The 22415-nt window shown below is 42.2% G+C and overlaps 1 protein-coding gene across 1 annotated transcript; it reads right to left on the minus strand.

Moving 5' to 3' along the window:
- Positions 1-10655: 10655 nt before the first annotated feature.
- Positions 10656-21712, minus strand: tnfrsf1b (tumor necrosis factor receptor superfamily, member 1B). The gene is made up of 8 exons (XM_084166867.1): positions 21511-21712; positions 14775-14880; positions 14476-14601; positions 14117-14272; positions 13870-13963; positions 11829-12118; positions 11640-11705; positions 10656-11553 (listed from the first exon to the last, which is right to left on the minus strand). The coding sequence occupies exons 1-8, from the start codon at positions 21586-21588 to the stop codon at positions 10853-10855; spliced, it is 1617 nt and encodes a 538-aa protein (XP_084022993.1). The 5' UTR covers positions 21589-21712; the 3' UTR covers positions 10656-10852.
- Positions 21713-22415: the final 703 nt, after the last annotated feature.

A 22415-nucleotide genomic window follows, 5' to 3' on the forward strand; every position in this document is an offset into this window, starting at 1 on the left:
ACCTTCACTGATTCAACAGCACTCAACTCCTTTTCCACCCACTCTGAAAGCACAAATGGATCCGCCAAAAGGCAAGGGTCCACTTTCTCCATTTTTTATCATGTCCAACGATGCCAAGCTCTTCACCACACCTTCCACCTCATTTCATTTGTCCCCTTTATCTTCAATTTTTCCTCCAGAACTCGGTCTGACACACAGCTCACTCTGTTTGCACTTGACACCAATCTTCTTCGACACCACATCTCCATTTCTATCACCATCTTCCTCAGATTCAAATCCAACCTCCTCTTCCTCTTGTTCCGCCTCCGTTCCTCCTCAGGAATCCATGTTTCTGTGTCCCTGTCCCAATATTCCTGTTCTTGTTCCATGATTCCTCTTCAGAGCCATATGGTTGCTGCAAAACTCCAGCTTCTCACTAGGTTCACTTCAACATTAATTTGACAAGCCAACCCTCTTTGGGTTCCCCTGTCCAGAAAAACAAACCAACTCCTCCACCTGTGCGAACTATGAGTGTCACACTGCCACATCAAAAGTCTTTGTTCAATCTGTGGTTGCCTATTCACATACACGTTATACATTTTTGTTAAATGTGTGTTTAGAAAGCGTAAGTGATTATGTACATACAAGTACATAGTGTGCACAGATTTGCAGATGTTAACGCAGGTGCAGCGAAATGCTTGTGTTTCTAGCTCCAACAGTCCAGTAATACCTAGCAATACAAAACAATACACACATAATCCAAAAAGTAAAAAGGAACAAATTAACAAATATCACTACGAGCATTGTTAGAGTCTGGAATATAAATATGTCAGAGGCGGCTGGAGGGAGGAGCTATTGGAGGACGGGCTCGTTGTAATGCCTGGAATGGAATTAATATAACGGAGCCAAACATATGTTTGATGTGTTTGATACCGTTCCATTGATTCCATTCCAGCAATTACAATGAGCCCGTTCTCCTATAGCTCCTCCCACCAGCATCCTCATAACCTCCTGCCAAATATATGACCACATTAGAGACCCATATTTCCCACAGATCATACAGACCCACAAAGAATTTGAAAACAAATGAAACATTAATAAACTCCCATATCTGTTAGGCGAAATATCGCAGTGTGCAATCACAGCAGCGAGATTTGTGGCACATTGCCATGAGAAAAGGGCAACCAGTGGAGCACAAACAACATTGTAAATACAACCTATATTTATCTGTTTATTTATTTTCCCTTTCATACTTCAGTCTATGGTGGCCTCTCTCAAAAGCAAGGCTATGCTCACTGACTTAGTACATAGTCAAATATTTTCTTAATTTGGGGTCAGTCACAGTGGTCAGGTATTCTGCCACTGTGTACTCTCTGTTTAGGGCCAGATATCATTCCAATTTGCAGTTTTTTGGTTGATTCTTTCCAGTGTGTCAAATAGTTTTGCTTTCTCATTTTGCTTTCTCATAATTTGGCTGGGTCTAAATGTGTTTCTGTCCTGGGGCTCTATGGGCTCTGTTTGTGTTTGTGAACAGAGACCCAGAACCAGCTGTCTGAGGGGACTCTTCTCTAGGTCCATCACTCTGTAGGTGAGGGCTTTGTGGTGGAATGTGTGGGCATCGCTTCCTAGGTGGTTGTAGAATTTAACAGCTCTTTTCTGGATTTTGATAACTAGTGGGTATAGTCCTAATTCTGCTCTGCATGCATTGTTTGGAGTCTCTCTCGCTCCCCCAGACCTGCTGTTTCGACCTCTGAATGCATGGCTATGACAAGCCAACTGACATTGACTCCAGAGCAATGTTCCCTCTAAGCTGTGTGTGTGCACTGGCGTGCAGTAGCCCTGCTGCTCAGCTCCCCGGGACTGCCGCACAGAGCACAGAAGAACTATCAGCCCAAGGAGAGAAGCATGCAGTTGCGATTTTAGCATGTAAATCTTAGTGGGGGAAAAAAAAAAAAAATGTTTTAGATGCATGCCAGCAAAGCCACTACACAACACAACACTAAACAATACATTAATTGCACTATAACGGTGACAAACGGTGCCCACAAACTGTTAGGGCCTACATAAAGCTGTCCCAACAGCAGAGCTTTCTTTTCATCACCATGGAGTGAATCCTTACCACTGCTACACCTGGCTATCAGCAGAGCCTTGTCTGGCAGCTAAACAGTTCATTCAGCCTCATTTACTGCCTTTAAAAAAACATTGCTGATATGGCTGACTTTCTTAAACAAATGTGGTTTCTACTGACAATTGAGATGTACAAACTATGGCATAAGGGAACGATGAGCGGATAAGAGGCAATCCGTAATTTCGATTAAGACATTAATGAGCGAGCTAGGACGGACATAGTCAATATAACTATTTGTTCAGCACTTTTGAAATGTACAGCGACAGAATTCAGAACATGGGCCGTTCTTACAGTATTCTCCCTGTACACCAAGTCAGAACCGTAGGATAAATAAAGGGGGCATATAAGCAGACAATGAAAGCTCTTATATTCAATGATTACATTTCTCGAAAACACCAAGTGCACCACCAAGTCAGAACAGTAGGCTAAGTTATGAGTGGGAAAGGGACCAAATTATTAAGGTGAGGCACATGGGCTACTAACAGCTTACTACACAACATACACTTAGTATTACTTTCTCAGCTACAGTATACGTATCTCCCTGGCATATTACATCATTTATGCAGCAGCATACAATACATTTTTGGACTCACCTTGTTGTGCTATGCTCACTTGAATAGGAAGGTGGCGCGGCGATCCTTCTTGCGGGCAAATTTTGTCATCAAACTTTGTCATCAAAGTCTAGCATTCTCTGGATTTATGGTGCTTTCAAGACAACTGGGAACTCGGAAAAAAGGTTGAATCATGATGTCAGTGATCTTCAGGTTGGAGCTCTAGAAAGAGGCCCGAGTTCCCGACTTGGAATTCAGAGTTGGATGACCGTTCAAACCGTATTTTCCCAGTCTGAGCTCGTTTTTTTCTGAGTTCCCAGTTGTCTTGAACTCACTGAAGTCTGAGATTTCCCAGTTCCAAGTTTCCAGTTGTTTTGAACGCGGCAGAAGTCATGCTGGATTGACAGCATGGCCACATGTATTCAAACTTTTCTGGCCAATGGTGTTGAATGTTTATCCTTTTAAGCTTTGAAAATAGACCCTTAAACCCAGACTTGGACCACACACCCAATCTACTGAATAGCAGGCTAGTGATTGCTTTGCAACACTTGCAGTTAGCCACTGATTCCTTCCAAACCACTCATTGTTGAATTTGCGATTTCCAACTTTTTGTGTAATGTTTATGTCCAATGGCCGATGAACACCAATACGTTTTATCTAAAATTTGGATTGAAAAGGATTTGTCAGTAGATTGTCGACGTGATTCATGATGATGACTGCTTGTCTAGCTTGATAGCTAAGACTTTGAAAGTATGATGTTGGCATGCTCAGTCCAATCAAAGCTACGGTAGATATAACGTGATTTGACATCATTTTATCTGTGACCAATGATCTTGAGCCTTCTTGGATGGGCACTTCTAATGTAACTCTATGGCAGCACCCAAGGGGCTTGAATTTTCGAGCTCTCCCCTTAGATTTTGCGGTGACGTAGTGTCCCCATGAGTGACAGAACACTGAGCCAATCACAGCGCAACTAGAGGACATTACCAACCCCTACGCTCCGTATTTTCCGCTGGCTGCCCCACCACCACCACCACCACCACCACAGTAAGCACTGAGCTAGGCTGAAACACCTGCATTTTGGAGCTGTCTTACTTTTTTTTCATTGTTTGCAAACTGATATATGACACGTATTACTGCCAAAATAACATGCAAAACAGGCAACAAAAACAAAACAATTAATTTTGTATTTTCTTTGTTGAGCTAAACAGGTGGGGTTCTGCCCCACCTGACCTGAATGACAGGTCGCCACTGGAAGCATGACATTTAACTTCACTCAACTTTCTAGAGTTTTCCCTGTTAGTTAACACTATCAACATTTCCCTTTACTGTGGCAATTGTGATCGAATCGATGCAATATTAGCCACTTTCAATGCAACATAGCGAAACAAAACGAACTATGCAAGATATTTTGTTGTAGGCAGAACGCACCGGAGTTCGATTCTATTGTGCAAGACTCACTCAGCCCCTACTCTACATAGACAGGTGCTGCATAGCCAATCAGTAGGTCTATATGCAAAAAGACCATTGCCATATATGGACCTATGCCATTTACTTTGAACTTGGCCTGTGTTTACAGCTGTGGTCCTGAATAGATGCACTTGTTTTGAGATCAAAGCAAGAGCTGCATGTAGCCACGTGTGCACATTTTGTTCATATCCTTTGCTAGTTAGTTAGTCTGCTAAATGACTAAAATGTAAAATGTAAATATCCTTTGCTAGTTAGTGAGTTATTAGCCCAGTTATAGATAATTTGTAGTCAGAAATAGGTGAGTGATTGCTTCCTACAAGAGCACAAAAGCTGTACATTTCTAGACATCTTTGAAAAGCAAGTCAAGTAAAGAGTTTTTTTTTTGTCTTAAAGGGGCAGTGTTGTATTTTGAGACAGGCTTGAAAAAGCTAAGTTGCCAATAGGCAGAGGGTAGCATAATTTGTCTGATTCTCTGTAATAATGGTATGGGAATAATAATGCATTTTATTTTGTAAAGTGTTTTTTTGCATCAAACAACACAACATTTTCAGTCACCTCCTTGTCTGAAGGACAAGTGGATAAATAGGTTAATCAAATCAAATCAAAATGTATTTGCCACATGCGCCGAATACAACAGGTGTAGACATTACAGTGAAATGCTTACTTACAAGCGCTTAACCAACAATGCATTTTTTTTTAAAGTGTTAAGTAAAAAAAAAAAGCAAATAACTAAAGAGCAGCAGTAAAATAAAATAACAGTAGGGAGGCTATATACAGGGGGGGTACCGGTGCAGAGTCAATGTGCGGGGGCACCGGCTAGTCTAGGTAATTGAGGTAATATGTACATGTGGGTAGAGTTAAAGTGACTATGCATAAATAATAGACAGAGTAGCAGCAGTGTACAAGAGGGGGGTGGGGGTGGGGGGGGGGGGCAGTGCAAATAGTCAGGGTAGCAATGATTAGCTGTTAAGGAGTCTTATGGCTTGGGGGTAGAAACTGTTGAGAAGCCTTTTGGACCTAGACTTGGTGCTCCGGTACCGCTTGCCGTGCTGTAGCAGAGAGAACAGTCTATGACTAGGGTGGCTGTAGTCTTTGACAAGTTTGAGGGCCTTCCTATGACACCGCCTGGTATAGAGGTCCTGGATGGCAGGAAGCTTGGCCCCAGTGATGTACTGGGCCGTACACACTATCCTCTGTAGTGCCTTGCGGTCGGAGGCCGAGCAGTTGCCATACCAGGCGGTGATGCAACCAGTCAGGATGCTCTCGAATGTGCAGCTGTATAACTTTTTGAGGATCTGACGACCCATGCCAAATCTTTTCAGTCTCCTGAGGGGGAATAGGCTTTGTCGTGCCCTCTTCATGACTCTCTTGGTGTGTTTGGACCATGATAGTTCGTTGGTGATGTAGACACCAAGGAACTTGAAGCTCTCAACCTGTTCCACTACAGCCCCGTCGATGAGAATGGGGGCGTGCTCAGTCCTCTTTTTTTCCCCTGTAGTCCACAATCATCTCCTTTGTCAAGCCCTGCATGTTTTTTTCAAAAGTCTCATGGAATGTAGGCCTACATTAAACACCAGACATTGGCTGCTACTTAAGGCTGAATGATAGAACAGCTATTTCCATGTTTAAATGTTATTGGATGCATTTTCCCTATTGTTTTTGATGGTAGGCCACTCTGGTAGGCCTACATTATGATCAAATAGTTGCACAGAATTTTCACAATGTTGAAGTTTGCGCTCAGCAGACTTGAAATTTGCTCAAGTCTCCTGAGGTGTTGAACTGTTGCACCCTCAAAATAGTTTTTTCATTATAGCGCTCCACATCTAATTTCCCATTTAAACTATAGAAGTTGTCAGTATAAAAGAGAGATATTTCAGAATCCTGTGACCCTCTACTAATAAGATCCATTGTAATACCCTAGAGATTTACCGCATAATACTTTTTCTAGCAGAAATCTACTGTCACTGCTGACGAAAATGAACATTATCAATAAAGACTATTTGGTTATTGTACTATTGCAGCATAGATACTGGGGACTGAGACAGAGGGTGTTGGGGACACTATGGCCACCGTTCAAAGTTACCCCTGGATGGGGCCAATGTGAACATTTTCTCTTCAAAACATGTTTAAATCCTGTTCTGTTAAGCACTAGCTGCCGGATTGACAGAGGTATTGACAGATTGACAGAGGTATTGAGGGGAGTTAGAGGAACATAAATGGAACTTACATTGGCCGCACTTCTACGGGACATAACATGCTTTCCATGTCCTCTGTTGCTAATTATGACAGGGAGGACTGGAGCACTAACAGACCATCAGTCTCTAAAACAGTTTGCAATGTTGCTGGAAATAATCCTGGAACCTGGAACCCCTAGGGAATCCTGGAACCTGCAACATACAAGTACTGCCAAAATAAGAAAACACCAACATAAAGTGTCTTAATAGGGCGTTGGGCTACCACGAGCCGCCAGAACAGCTTCAATGCGCCTTGGTATAGATTCTACAAGTGTCTGGAACTTTGTTGGATGGATGCGACACCATCTGTGAACGAGAAATTCTGTAATTTGGTGTTTTGTTGATGGTGGTGGAAAACACTGTCTCAGGCGCCACTCCAGAATCTCCCATAAGTGTTCAATTAGGTTGAGATCTGGTGACTGAGACACACACACACACACACACACAGCCTTTAAACCCCCTATGCTCCTTTGAGACCCCTCTTTCAAAGTCACTGAGATCTCTACTTCTAGCCATGTTATCCAAAATAATGGGCAACTGGGAATTTTTAAACATGACGGGATGTTTTAATTGCTTAATTAAGTCAGGAGCTAAACCTGTTTGGAAGCACCTGCTTTCAATATACTTTGTATCCCTCATTTACTCGAGTGTTTCCTTTATTTTGGCAGTTACCTGTATATGAGATTGATATGCCACACAACTGTTTAAAATGTTTCTTGTGAGGGTTATCTTGCTCGCTATATGATTGCAATAAAAGATGTGTGATCTTATTTCAATACAGTACTTGACTTTTTTGACTATTTCTAACGCGAAACGATCAAAGTTGATACTGCTGCTAGAACATGAATGGGGGAACGGGATTTAAAAAATCCCTCACGAAGTGATGTTTACTACGGTCACGTGGGTCGTACTGAGGTACGGATGTAAAAATCCATCAAAATCTGCCGTTGTCGCCCATTCAAGGTTGCCTTGTTAAATCTTGTTCATTCTCTTAAATGAAATACTCGGACTGTTTTCTTATTAGCTGGGAATGTTATTTGACATGTCTGATGATACAACATACTTTGGTGATATTGTTATCAACCTACTGCATACCCCTTAAAAATAAAAATGTTAGTGTGCATGGTGTGCTATTAGTGTGCTAACACTCATTAAGACAGACAGGTAGAATAGCTAGCATAGCTAACCATCGCTAGCATTCACTGGTTGAAGTAACTTTTGAGTGTAATTGAGTTGACTGGTGACTATGACATGTACAGTATATATCATTCACAACATTTGGACAGGAGCTATAATGCCAGTTATAATTCCCCCCCAAAAATGAACTATGTGTGTCGTTATTGCTTGAAATCAGGCTTGGCTGCACTGCTTTCAATGGGGCAAGATTGCTTCCGTACCCTGCTCGTCCCTCCTTCCGTGAATTTAGTTGAAAATATAACTTTGCCTTGTGGACCTATTGGAGCATCAATCAACGTTTTCAACCTTTATTAAATTTTTTACTGAAGGCCACTCTAATAATTATGTTAATCCAAATATAGTTACTGGTGATGAGAAAGGATAATACAACATCATATTATGCGCATAAATAAACGGTACAAAAAAATCTTAGTTCAACCAGCAGGTGGTGATAGTATTATATAAATACAAAACTCTTTATACAAAAATGTCCCATCCATCATTCATGAATTCTAGTTGAGCTTTTGTTTTGAATGTATTACTCAGTATCTGTTACCAGTCAGTTGCTGCTTATTTAGAGAGAATCCACCCGTTTCAATAGGTGTATAGGAAAAAAGCAATAAACAAAGCCGTTTCATTTAGTCTACCATTTCAGTTTCTCAAAGTAGAGACAAAGAACCCATACACTGGAAAGTATAGGCATGTTATTTTATAAGAATACAAATTAAATATTCTCATACGACACAGGTAATAATACATTCTAAAAATGTATGTATAGGAAAGGTTATTGCCTACTTATGATGGAAGATTTTGGGATACTTTGAGCCATGTAACATTTACAGTATACTTACAACAACATTCACAGTAATTACATACAGTTGAAATCGGAAGTTTACATACACTTAGGTTGGAGTCATTAAAACTCGTTTTTCAACCACTCCACACATTTCATGTTAACAAACTATAGTTTTGGCAATCGGTTAGGACATTTACATTTACGTCATTTAGCAGACGCTCTTATCCAGAGCGACTTACAGTTTGTGAGTGCATACATTATTTTTACATACTGGCCCCCCGTGGGAATCAAACCCACAACCCTGGTGTTGTAAACACCACGCTCTACCAACTGAGCTACATCCCTGCCGGCCATTCCCTCCCCTACCCTGGACGACGCTGGGCCAATTGTGCGCCGCCCCATGGGTCTCCCGGTCACGGCCGGCTACGATATAGCCTGGATTCGAACCAGGATCTCTAGTGGCACAGCTAGCACTGCGATGCAGTGCCTTGGACCACTGCGCCACTCGGGAGACCCAGTGGCGCAGACATCTACATTGTGCATGACACAATTGGAGGTGGACCTAAGGATGTATTTCAAGGCCTACCTTCAAACTCAGTGCCTCTTTGCTTGACATCATGGGAAAATCAAAAGAAATCAGCCAAGACCTCAGAAAAAAAATTGTAGACCTCCACAAGTCTGGTTCATCCTTGGGAGCAATTTCCAAACGCCTGAAGGTCCCACGTTCATCTGTACAAACAATAATATGCAAGTATAAACACCATGGGACCACGCAGCCGTCATACCGCTCAGGAAGGAGTTCCGTCTCCTAAAGATGAACGTACTTTGGTGCGAAATGTGCAAATCAATCCCAGAACAACATTAAAGGACCTTGTGAAGATGCTGGAGGAAACCGGTACAAAAGTATCTATATCCACAGTAAAACGAGTCCTATATCGACATAACCTGAAAGGCCACTCAGCAAGGAAGAAGCCACTGCTCCAAAACCACCATACAAAAGCCAGACTACGGTTTGCAACTGCACATGGGGACAAAGATCGTACTTTTTGGAGAAATGTCCTGATGAAACAAAAATAGAACTGTTTGGACATAATGACCATCGTTATGTTTGGAGGAAAAATGGAAGGCTTGCAAGCCGAAGAACACCATCCCAACCGTGAAGAACGGGGGTGGCAGCATCAAGCTATGGGGGTGCTTTGCTGCAGGAGGGACTGGTGCACTTCACAAAATAGATGGCATCATGTGGAAGGAAACTTATATGGATATATTGAAGCAACATCTCAAGACATCAGTCAGGAAGTTAAAGCTTGGTCACAAATGGGTCTTCCAAATGGACAATTTTTATTTAGTTTATTTATTTTACCTTTATTTAACTAGGCAAGTCAGTTAAGAACAAATTCTTATTTACAATGACGGCCTACACCGGCCAAACCCGGACGACGCTGGGCCAATTGTGCGCCGCCCTACTGGACTCCCAATCACGGCCGGTTGTGATACAGCCTGGAATCGAACCAGGGGGTCTGTAGTGATGCCTCAAGCACTGAGATGTAGTGCCTTAGACCGTTGCATACTTCCAAAGTTGTGGCAAAATGGCTAAGGACAACAAGGTATTGGTACAAGGTCAAGGTATTAGAGTGGTCATCACAAAGCCCTGACCTCAATCCTATAGAAAATGTGCGGGCAGAACTGAAAAAGCGTGTGCGAGTAAGGAGCCTACAAACCTGACTCAGTTACACCAGCTCTGTCAGGAGGAATGGGCCAAAATTCACCCAACTTATTGTGGGAAGCTTGTGGAAGGCTACCCGAAATGTTTGACCCAAGTTAAACAATTTAAAGGCAATGCTACCAAATACTAATTTAGTGTATGTAAACTTCTGACCCACTGGGAATGTGATGAAAGAAATAAAAGCTGAAATAAATAATTCTCTCTACTATTATTCTGATATTTCACATTCTTAAAATAAAGTGGTGATCCTAACTGACCTAAGACAGGGAAGTTTTACTAAGATTAAATGTCAGGAATTGTGGAAAAACTGAGTTTAAATGTATTTGGCTAAGGTGTATGTAAACTTCCGACTTCAACTGTACATCATTCACTTATCAATAATTATTCAAACAGTCGTTGACAATCTAAATCAGCTGCTCAAGACTTTCCAGCACAGACAGTACATTATATCAGGGTTTCCCAAACTCGGTCCCGGGCCCCTCCCTGGGTGCACGTTTTGTTTTTTACCCTAGCACTACACAGCTGATTCAAATAATCAAAGTTTGATGATGAGTTGGTTATTTGAGTCAGCTGTGTAGTGCTAGGGCAAAAAACTAAACGTGCACCCAGGGGAGGTCCCAGGACCGAGTTTGGGAAATCCTGCCTGAGTCATTCTGTCTCTCTCCACCAACACAAAGTCAGCACCAGTACTTCTTGTAGCAATCATATAACAACAGAGACAACAGTCACAGTGAAAAAAACATCACTAAAACACAATATATTATCTTATACTCCCATATATGCCTCCAGTCCTCATACATCATTTCCAATCTCCTGTACTGCTGTACGTGCCTCTTTGCTGCCCTCTTGCTGTGGCATGTTCACATACACCTCCTCCTCCCTTGATAAATGGGCCACGGGGTCAGCTTGTGGTAAGTCTATGTGGGTGCTGGTAGGTGTGGAGCATAACCCATTTCCTATGTTCACAGGGTAGGTAACAGTGATGTTGACATTAACTAGGGGGATAGATGCCAGAGAGCTGGTGGATTGGGGGCTGGGCTGGGGGGTGCTGGCCTGGATGCTGGGCTGTGGAAGGGTGGACTGGGCTGGGCCTATTGGCAGGCCCTCCAAGCTGTTGAAGCACCCTGACCCTGAGCAGGTCCTACTAGCTTCCTGCTGGGTCTCTGCCTGACTGACATTACTGCAGTCTCCTTTTCCCAGCAGACACCGCTGTTCCTGATATGTGGTGTTGAATGATCTGTTCTGAAGAACCATTGGTCTGTCACAATCAAACTGAGAGAAATAGATTAGACAGACAGACAGACAGACAGGCATACAGACAGACAGACAGACAGACAGACAGATGTAATATATTTGAGTTGAAGCTGTTGAAATGTTCTTGCCTCCAACATACTTTAAGGTTAAATGGCAAAAAAAACTCACTTTAATGGCCTCCTTCTCAGAATTTCCATTTATATCTTCTGTAGAAGATACACGTATGGACTTAGTGAAGGCTGTAAGAGAACATAGTAAAATTTTGTCATATTCATAGTCATGTTTGCAATCAATTACAATCAAGTGTTTAACTCTAAAGCTTTACCTTTCTTGCAAATGATAGTGCCTATGATCAGCAGCAGGAACATAACACCTCCGATAGCACCTGCAACTGATAGATACAGGAGCGGGAGTACAACAAAGCGGTGTCAGTATAAGAGCGATGGCGGGGGACAAATGTTAAAATCATGAGAGTGGTCTCTGACACATGGACTATATAGCTGCCTGTATTTACCTATCCCAAGGTCAAAGCCTGGTGGTTTTTCATCTGTTGGAGCGATGGCCAGTGGCTCAGAGGGACTAGATGTCAGCTTTGAGCCTAGGTTGGTTGGTAGTGTAGACATATGCATGCTCTGTAGACTTGGTGTGGTATGCCCTGTACCAGAGGGTGGCATTGTGGTCGGTGGGCTGGGAGGTGTGGTGGTTTGGAAGATGCAGACCAGTGGTCCACTTACCTTCGGTCCACACACCGCATCTGAGGTGGCGTTACCGTAAGTCAGTACGTCCCTCCCCTGACACACACAACTGAGGAGACAGTGTCACAGTCCCATTGTTAACACCAATACAGACAGTCCAAATACAGTGAGGGAAAAAAGTATTTGATCCCCTGCTGATTTTGTACGTTTGCCCACTGACAAAGAAATGATCAGTCTATAATTTTAATGGTAGGTTTATTTGAACAGTGAGAGACAGAATAACAACAAAGAAATCCAGAAAAACACATGTCAAAAATGTTATAAATTGATTTGCATTTTAATGAGGGAAATAAATATTTGACCCCCTCTCAATCAGAAAGATTTCTGGCTCCCAGGTGTCTTTTATACAGGTAACGAGCTGAGATTAGGAGCACACTCTTAAAGGGAGTGCTCCTAATCTCAGCTTGTTACCTGTATAAAAGACACCTGTCCACAGAAGCAATCAATCAATCAGATTCCAAAACACTCCACCATGGCCAAGACCAAAGAGCTCTCCAAGGATGTCAGGGACAAGATTGTAGACCTACACAAGGCTGGAATGGGCTACAAGACCATCGCCAAGCAGCTTGGTGAGAAGGTGACAACAGTTGGTGCGATTATTCGCAAATGGAAGAAACACAAAATAACTGTCAATCTCCCTCGGCCTGGGGCTCCATGCAAGATCTGACCTCGTGGAGTTGCAATGATCATGATAACGTTGAGGAATCAGCCCAGAACTACACAGGAGGATATTGTCAATGATCTCAAGGCAGCTGGGACCATAGTCACCAAGAAAACAATTGGTAACACACTACGCCGTGAAGGACTGAAATCCTGCAGCGCCCACAAGGTCCCCCTGCTCAAGAAAGCACATATACAGGCCCGTCTGAAGTTTGCCAATGAACATCTGAATGATTCAGAGGAGAACTGTGTGAAAGTGTTGTGGTCAGATGAGACCAAAATCAAGCTCTTTGGCATCATCTCAACTCGCCGTGTTTGGAGGAGGAGGAATGCTGCCTATGACCTCAAGAACACCATCCCCACCGTCAAACATGGAGGTGGAAACATTATGCTTTGGGGGTGTTTTTCTGCTAAGAAAACAGGACAACTTCACCGCATCAAAGGGACGATGGACGGGGCCATGTACCGTCAAATCTTGGGTGAGAACCTCCTTCCCTCAGCCAGGGCATTGACAATAGGTCGTGGATGGGTATTCCAGCATGACAATGACCCAAAACACACGGCCAAGGCAACAAAGGAGTGGCTCAAGAAGAAGCACATTAAGGTTCTGGAGTGGCCTAGCCAGTCTCCAGACCTTAATCCCATAGAAAATCTGTGGAGGGAGCTGAAGGTTCGAGTTGCCAAACGTCAACCTCGAAACCTTAATGACTTGGAGAAGATCTGCAAAGAGGAGTGGGACAAAATCCCTCCTGAGATGTGTGCAAACCTGGTGGCCATCTACAAGAAACGTCTGACCTCTGTGATTGCCAACAAGGGTTTTACCACCAAGTACTAAGTCATGTTTTGCAGAGGGGTCAAATACTTATTTCCCTCATTAAAATGCAAATCAATTTATAACATTTTTGACATGCGTTTTTCTGGATTTTTTTGTTGTTATTCTGTCTCTCACTGTTCAAATAAACCTACCATTAAAATTATAGACTGATCATGTCTTTGTCAGTGGGCAAACATACAAAATCAGCAGGGGATCAAATACTTTTTTCCCTCACTGTAATTGCTGTGTGTGTGTGCGTGCGTGTCTGTGTGTGTGTGTGCGTGCTTGCATGCGTTTGTGCATGCATGAATGTGTGAGTCACTCACTCTGTGTGGTGCTGGCAGATCTGGGTGTAGGAGTGCTGGTCAGAGAAGGTTCCATTGGGGCATGGTGCACATTGCACATCTGACTCTGCTGTCCCTGAAACATACACCACAACCCACAAACATATTTACTCATACTCTTACAGTGAACAGTTACATTCAAACTTTCAATATAATATTTGATGAGGACAGAAACATGTTGAATTTGTTAGAAATAGTGTCCTACTGGCTTCCTGTCCAGCTGTAGTACCTTCTACAGAGACCCCGTGGCCAGGCTTGCAGCGTGTATAACTGGCACACTCCTGACATTCCGGGTGTTGGTCCAGTACGCAGTACATCCCAGTCTTGCACGCACACTGGGTCTTGGTGGTTCTGGAGCACTTCTGGACATACTGCAGGCCTTTGTCTTCACACATAAAGAAATAAAATGCTCATTAAAGACTACACATGTATCAACGTAGCTGCGTTACTGTAATAATAACATGACCAAGCATCTACTGCAATAATGTATGAAAATGTATGCACTCACTAACTGTAAGTCGCTCTGGATGAGAGCGTCTGCTAAAATGACAACAACAAAAAAAAAGTAAAATAATATAACCCACCCACCTGCTAAACACTTGGGGCATCTGAAGCATTTTGGGAAGTAATTAAAGGTCCCGCTGTACTGGCCACTAGGACATGGTTCACACGCCGTGTCTGAGGTAGAGCTGCATTCAACTTTCCGCCGTGTCCCTGTAATGGCATAAATGTATAATTTACAGTAATCATCTCAGTACATGTCCATTTTCCAGAACCTACAGAGTGCTGTAAAAGTATTGTAATGTTTGAGGCGGTCATATTTAGTGCTAAGATTCTAAGGATGTCCTCTCCTCTCCGTTCCATTCGTGTTTAGGATTACACCTTACCAGAAGTACACTTGCTGCAGCACAGGTTTACATCTGTGTTATAGTATTCAGCTGTTTTGTTGCGGCAGGTTCCGTCAGAGTCTGGTGTGTATGGCTGAGTGTACAACTGTAGGGACAAGGAGACCATGAAGTGCACCTGATCAGGAGGAGGAGTGATGAGTAACATGGCCCAACAAGAGCCTTCTATTTAAACTTCTAGTACACTCTTAGAAAAAAGGGTTCCAAAAGGGTTCTTTGGCTGTCCCCATAGGAAAACCCTTTTTGGTTCCATGTAGAACCCTCTGTGGAAAGGTTTTTACATGGAACCCAAAAGGGTTCTACCTGAAACCAAGAAGGGTTCTTCTATGGGGGCAGCCGAAGAACTGTTTTAGGTTCTAGATAGCACCTTTTTTTCTAAGAGTGTACAACCTGAGGGTTGGGTATTGTGTCAGCAAAAAAGAAGACTGTTGGGAACTGAGGAATATACACTGACACCTCTGTGGTATAGTCATTGATTGCCAGTACATTTACATTTTTGTCATTTAGCAGACGCTCTTATCCAGAGCAACTTACAGTTAGTGAGTGCATACATTTTTTTTCATACACAAGACACAATGTACAGACAGTAAAACAAATTTAAAATCCTCAATCTGTCTATCTCCAGTGTCTCGTGTTTGACAGGAAGTGGTTGACGAGATCGGAGAGATTTCCAATAAGTTGCCAAGGACTGGGTATGTGGTCTGAATGACAAAGATACACCGCTGCCAAAGCCTCTCACTATCATCCTCTCTTGCAGTCTTTTGTACAATGGACAGAATGACCCTAACAGGCATTTCCTTTTCATTTATGGCAGCCATCCAAAACAAACACATATCAAATCAGAAAACTGAATCAAGAGTTTGGTTTTGTGGAACACTCGAATTAAGACTGAAAATGAAATATTGAGCTTTACAAAAACATCAGTGTTTCTTTTGATGGTGAAATTAGTAATTAATTAAATGCTTTTGCACCTAGGTGCTCGGTGCAATAGATTTTTTCCAAACAAACAAATAATCCATTACTGAAAAAACTAAATATCAAAGCTGCAAGCATACTATACAGACCATAGGTTATCCAATTTGAGATCATGTCATCCCGAAACCAAGATCATTACATCTGGTGCTATGCCAGATTTGGTGCTTAGCCCCTTTACCATGCTTTATATAGCATGCCATTGTCTTATGTATGCTTTCAGAAGTATCTTGATTCTTCTTGTGACAGGTTGACATATTTTATTCAACCCCCTGTCCTGGTGCCCCACTAATAAGAAACGACCCACTGGGCACACCACGTCATTTCAACCTTGGACATTTGGGTAATATTGGGTTGAGACGTTGATCAATGAGATTTCAACCTTTATTCACCCACTCAAAAAGACAGGCAAAAGTTTGTTGAATTCCCAATGTGTTATCACTATGCTTTCAAACATCTAAAAGCACAACCAAATTCCAATGGAAAAACAATGTCCGATTTGTGGTTTAGTTGTCATCTAAATGTGTTATCACTGTGCTTCCTCTAATAGCACAACCTAATTTCCTCTCAATCTTAAATAGACATGCCCCATTCAAAAAATACAGAACTAAGAACAGATATAGCCCCTGGTTCTCCTCAGACTTGACTGCCCTTGACCAGCACAAAAACATCCTGTGGCGTACTGCATTAGCATCAAATAGCCCCCGCGATATGCAACTTTTCAGGGAAGTTAGGAACCAATATACACAAGCAGTTATTAAAGCAAAGGCTAACTTTTTCAAACAGAAATTTGCATCCTGTAGCACTAACTCCAAAAAGTTTTGGGACACTGTAAAGTCCATGGAAAATAAGAGCACTTCCTCCCAGCTGTCCACTGCACTGAGGCTAGGAAACACTATCACCACCGATAAATCTACAATAATCGAGAATTTCAACAAGCATTTTGCTACGGCTGGCAATGCTTTCCACCTGGCTACCACTACCCTGGCCACCAGCTCTGCACCCTCCGCTGCAACTTGCCCATGCCCGCCCCGCTTCTCCTTCACACAAATCCAGACAGCTGATGTTCTAAAAGAGCTGCAAAATCTGGACCCCTACAAATCATCTGGGCTAGACAATCTGGACCCTTTCTTTCTAAAACTAGCCGCCGAAATTGTCGCAACCCCTATTACTAGCCTGTTCAACCTCTCTTTCGTAACGTCTGAGATCCCCAGAGATTGGAAAGCTGCTGCGGTCATCCCCCTCTTCAAAGGGGGTGACACTCTAGATCCAAACTGTTACAGACCCATATCCATCCTGCCCTGCCTTTCAAAAGTTTTTGAAAGCCAAGTCAACAAACAGATCACCGACCATTTCGAATCCCACCGTACCTTCTCCGCTATGCAATCCGGTTTCCGAGCTGGTCATGGGTGCACTTCAGCCACGCTCAAGGTCCTAAACGATATTATAACCGCGATCGATAATAGACAGTACTGTGCAGCCGTTTTCATTGACCTGGCCAAGGCTTTCGACTCTGTCAACCACCGCATTCTTATTGGCAGACTAAATAGCCTTGGTTTCTCAAATGACTGCCTCGCCTGGTTCACCAACTACTTCTCAGATAGAGTTCAATGTGTCAAATCGGAGGGCCTGTTGTCTGGACCTATGGCAGTCTCTATTGGGGTGCCACAGGGTTCAATTCTTGGGCCAACTCTTTTCTCTGTGTATATCAATGACGTCGCTCTTGCTGCTGGTGACTCTCAGATCCACCTCTACGCAGACGACACCATTTTGTATACATCTGGCCCTTCATTGGACACTGTGTTAACAAACCTCCAAACGAGCTTCAATTCCATACAACACTCCTTCAGTAGCCTCCAACTGCTCTTAAACACTAGTAAAACTAAATGCATGCTCTTCAACCGAACGCTGCTTGCACCCGCCCACCCGACTAGAATCACTACTCTAGACGGGTCTGACCTAGAGTATGTGGACAACTACAAATATCTAGGTGTCTGGTTAGACTGTAAACTCTCCTTCCAGACTCACATTAAAAATCTCCAATCCAAAGTTAAATCTAGAATCGGTTTCCTATTTCGCAACAAAGCCTCCTTCACTCATGCTGCCAAACATGCCCTCGTAAAACTGACTATCCTACCGATCCTTGACTTCGGCGATGTCATTTACAAAATAGCCTCCAACACTCTACTCAGCAAATTGGATGTTGTCTATCACAGTGCCATCCGTTTTGTCTCCAAAGCCCCATATAATACCCACCACTGTGACCTGTACGCTCTTGTTGGCTGGTCCTCACTACATATTCGTCGCCAAACCCACTGGCTCCAGGCCATCTATAAATCACTGCTAGGCAAATCCCCGCCTTATCTTAGCTCATTGGTCACCATAGCAACACCCACCCGTAGTCTGCGCTCCAGCGGGTATATCTCACTGGTCATCCCCAAAGCCAACACCTCCTTTGGCCGCAATTCCTTCCAGTTCTCTGCTGCCAATGACTGGAACAAATTGCAAAAATCTCTGAAGCTGGAGACACTTATCTCCCTCACTAACTTTAAGCATCAGTTGTCAGAGCACCTTACCGATCACTGCACCTGTACACAGCCCATCTGAAATTAGCCCGCCCAACTACCTCATCCCTATATTGTTATTTATTTTGCTCATTTGTACCCCAGTATCTCTATTTGCACATCATCTCTTGCACATCATTCCAGTGTTAATACTAAATTGTAATTATTTTGCACTATAGCCTATTTTATTGCCTTACCTCCATAACTTGCTAAATTTGCACACTGTATATTATATGCATTTCTGTTGTATTTTTGACTTTGTTTGTTTTACCCCATATGTAACTCTGTGTTGTTGTTTTTAATCGCACTGCTTTGCTTTATCTTGGCCAGGTCGCAGTTGTAAATGAGAACTTGTTCTCAACTGGTTTACCTGGTTAAATAAAGGTGAAATAAAATAAAAATAATTTTTTTAAACATTTTTTATTTTTTTGTCATTTAGCAGACGCTCTTATCCAGAGCGACTTACAGTTAGTGAGTGCATACATTTTATTTTATTTTCATACTGGCCCCCCGTTGGAATCGAACCCACAACCCTGGCGTTGCAAACGCCATGCTCTACAAACTGAGCTGCACGGGACAAGGCCTCTCACTTTGTAGACAAACTGTAATTAAAGCCAGATTAAGTCAGTGGCACAGATTGAACTATCCAAGCAGAAGATACAGTGGGGAAAAAAGTATTTAGTCAGCCACCAATTGTGCAAGTTCTCCCACTTCAAAAGATGAGAGAGGCCTGTAATTTTCATCATAGGTACACGTCAACTATGACAGACAAAATGAGAAGAAAAAAATCCAGAAAATCACATTTTAGGATTTTTTATGAATTTATTTGCAAATTATGGTGGAAAATAAGTATTTGGTCAATAACAAAAGTTTCTCAATACTTTGTTATATACCCTTTGATGGCAATGACACAGGTCAAACGTTTTCTGTAAGTCGCTGGGCAACACGGACTTTCAACTCCCTCCAAAGATTTTCTATGGGGTTGAGATCTGGAGACTGGCTAGGCCACTCCAGGACCTTGAAATGCTTCTTACGAAGCCACTCCTTCGTTGCCCGGGCGGTGTGTTTGGGATCATTGTCATGCTGAAAGACCCAGCCACGTTTCATCTTCAATGCCCTTGCTGATGGAAGGAGGTTTTCACTCAAAATCTCACGATACATGGCCCCATTCATTCTTTCCTTTACACGGATCAGTCGTCCTGGTCCCTTTGCAGAAAAACAGCCCCAAAGCATGATGTTTCCACCCCCATGCTTCACAGTAGGTATGGTGTTCTTTGGATGCAACTCAGCATTCTTTGTCCTCCAAACACGACACGTTCAGTTTTTACCAAAAAGTTATATTTTGGTTTCATCTGACCATATGACATTCTCCCAATCCTCTTCTGGATCATCCAAATGCACTCTAGCAAACTTCAGACGGGCCTGGACATGTACTGGCTTAAGCAGGGGGACACGTCTGGCACTGCAGGATTTGAGTCCCTGGCGGCGTAGTGTGTTACTGATGGTAGGCTTTGTTACTTTGGTCCCAGCTCTCTGCAGGTCATTCACTAGGTCCCCCCGTGTGGTTCTGGGATTCTTGTGATCATTTTGACCCCACGGGGTGAGATCTTGCGTGGAGCCCCAGATCGAGGGAGATTATCAGTGGTCTTGTATGTCTTCCATTTCCTAATAATTGCTCCCACAGTTGATTTCTTCAAACCAAGCTGCTTACCTATTGCAGATTCAGTCTTCCCAGCCTGGTGCAGGTCTACAATTTTGTTTCTGGTGTCCTTTGACAGCTCTTTGGTCTTGGCCATAGTGGAGTTTGGAGTGTGACTGTTTGAGGTTGTGGACAGGTGTCTTTTATACTGATAACAAGTTCAAACAGGTGCCATTAATACAGGTAACGAGTGGAGGACAGAGGAGCCTCTTAAAGAAGAAGTGACAGGTCTGTGAGAGCCAGAAATCTTACTTGTTTGTAGGTGACCAAATACTTATTTTCCACCATAATTTGCAAATAAATTCATTAAAAATCCTACGATGTGATTTTCTGGATTTTTTTTCCTCAATTTGTCTGTCATAGTTGACGTGTACCTATGATGAAAATTACAGGCCTCTCTCATATTTTTAAGTGGGAGAACTTGCACAATTGGTGGCTGACTAAATACTTTTTTTCCCCACTGTACATCTGGTTGTGTTGACAATCAAACACAATTCAATATCTAATTTGTCTACAAATTAATAATTTATATGTTGGATCTCCATCTCAACCAAAAATCTAAAGTTAAAGAATAGGACTAAATCTAACCTAAATCAAACTTTAAATGCACTTTAAATAAAGTTTGATTTAGTCCTATTCTTTAACTTGGATTTTTGGTTGAGAGGGAGATGTGAATTCAACAAATTAATGATAAACTTGAAGATTACATTTGAAATCAACCAAAGCTTGAAACCCTAGGCCTACATGTAGTGTCTATTTTTAGTTTAACCCTGGGTTTTTTGTTTGTTTTGTATTTTATTAGGAACCCCATTAGCAGTTGCGAAAGCAGCAGCTACTCTTCCTGGTGTCCACACAAAACACGAAACATGACATAATACAGAACATTAATAGACAAGAACAATGTTTATGACTTTGCAAATGCTATATAGGCCTAAATAGTATCATTAATGATATGACATAAAGTGTGGTTACATTTCATTTGTTCTGTTAAACCAACCCGTTGGAATGACTTCGATAGCAACAGTGAATATATTTAGTTATTAAGAGATCTCTCAATAATTATTCTCATGATAGGACATTGGTAGTAGTCAGTGACGTTGTTTCAAATGTACAAATTCAACATATTTTATACAAGGTTTGTCTATGTTGAAAATTGGTTACAATTATTACATAATCCTGTAGTTGAAACTTCACCGTCAAAACAAGTTTTTGTTGATGACTTTTTTTCAAATCCTATGTATTTTAGACCTAGATTCTACGTCACAATACCTTGACAAATTAAGTTGAAAAATCCAAGACAACACAACATTCTCTCGCACACACACAATTCCTTGACCTAGATAAAAGTTAACAATTAATGATTAGACTGATGATCATACAACACTGCAAAGAGTATCCCATTTAGCTAAACATTAGTCAGGCTGCACCCATTTCTCGTTGTCATGGTCGCGCCACTCAATATTCAAATCCGCAGGACAATTACCGTGTTCTCAACAGGCTTCACCATGATCGCTAGAAGAATCCTTACTGTAAGAATGCCACGTACAGTCCTTAGTATCATGATTGATTGAACTATTATTGACCCTTTAAGATCATCAGAAAAAGTCCATACTGAAACCGTATAGGTAGCCTACAGAAGAAAGCTCGAATTACAGCCCGGAAGAAAAGTGCACGTTTCCTTGAAATGCTGACTGGGTGAGAAAAACTGAGGGCGTCTTTGTACTGCAGCAACCTTTGAATACAATTTCCTCAAATCATCAATGTACCCAAATGTCAAGCAGTTACACTTTTTCTTTCATTAACCTTTTGTAACACAATAAACATATATTTAAAAACTGTACACATTTATAGTCAAATGTTATGTTTTAAAATATATGTTTTTCCATGTTTTGATCAATTTCATCCATAGCAACTTGTCATTAACATTTTTCTGTTCATTCAAAGTGTTGTGTTTCTGTGATACTCAGAGGCTGAGAAATTGGCGATATTGGCACTGGAGCCATCAGACTTTTAGCTTTAACTTTGGAATGCGATGGGCTACACTGTTAGAAAAAAAGGTGCTATCTAGAACCTAAAAAAGTTATTTGGCTGTCCCCATATGAGAACCCTTTGAAGAACCGTTTTTGGATCCAGGTAAAATGCCTTTCTAGAAAGGGTTCGACATGGAACCAAAAAGGGTTCTCCTATGGGAACAGCTGAAAAACCCTTTTGGAACCATTTTTTCTAGGAGTGTATAAACTCAGTTCCAATTGCGCCTGAAAGATGAGACTCTCAACTTGGTATAGAGCCATTGACTGTAATCTAAATCTAAATCTAAACATTTTAGTTATGTATAAGTTATAGTGGCTGCCACGCCCCCCAGGGGCCAAATCTGTGGGGCTCCATATC

This window comes from Coregonus lavaretus (assembly GCF_964263955.1).
Source record: "Coregonus lavaretus genome assembly, chromosome: 8".
Taxonomy (NCBI): domain Eukaryota; kingdom Metazoa; phylum Chordata; class Actinopteri; order Salmoniformes; family Salmonidae; genus Coregonus; species Coregonus lavaretus.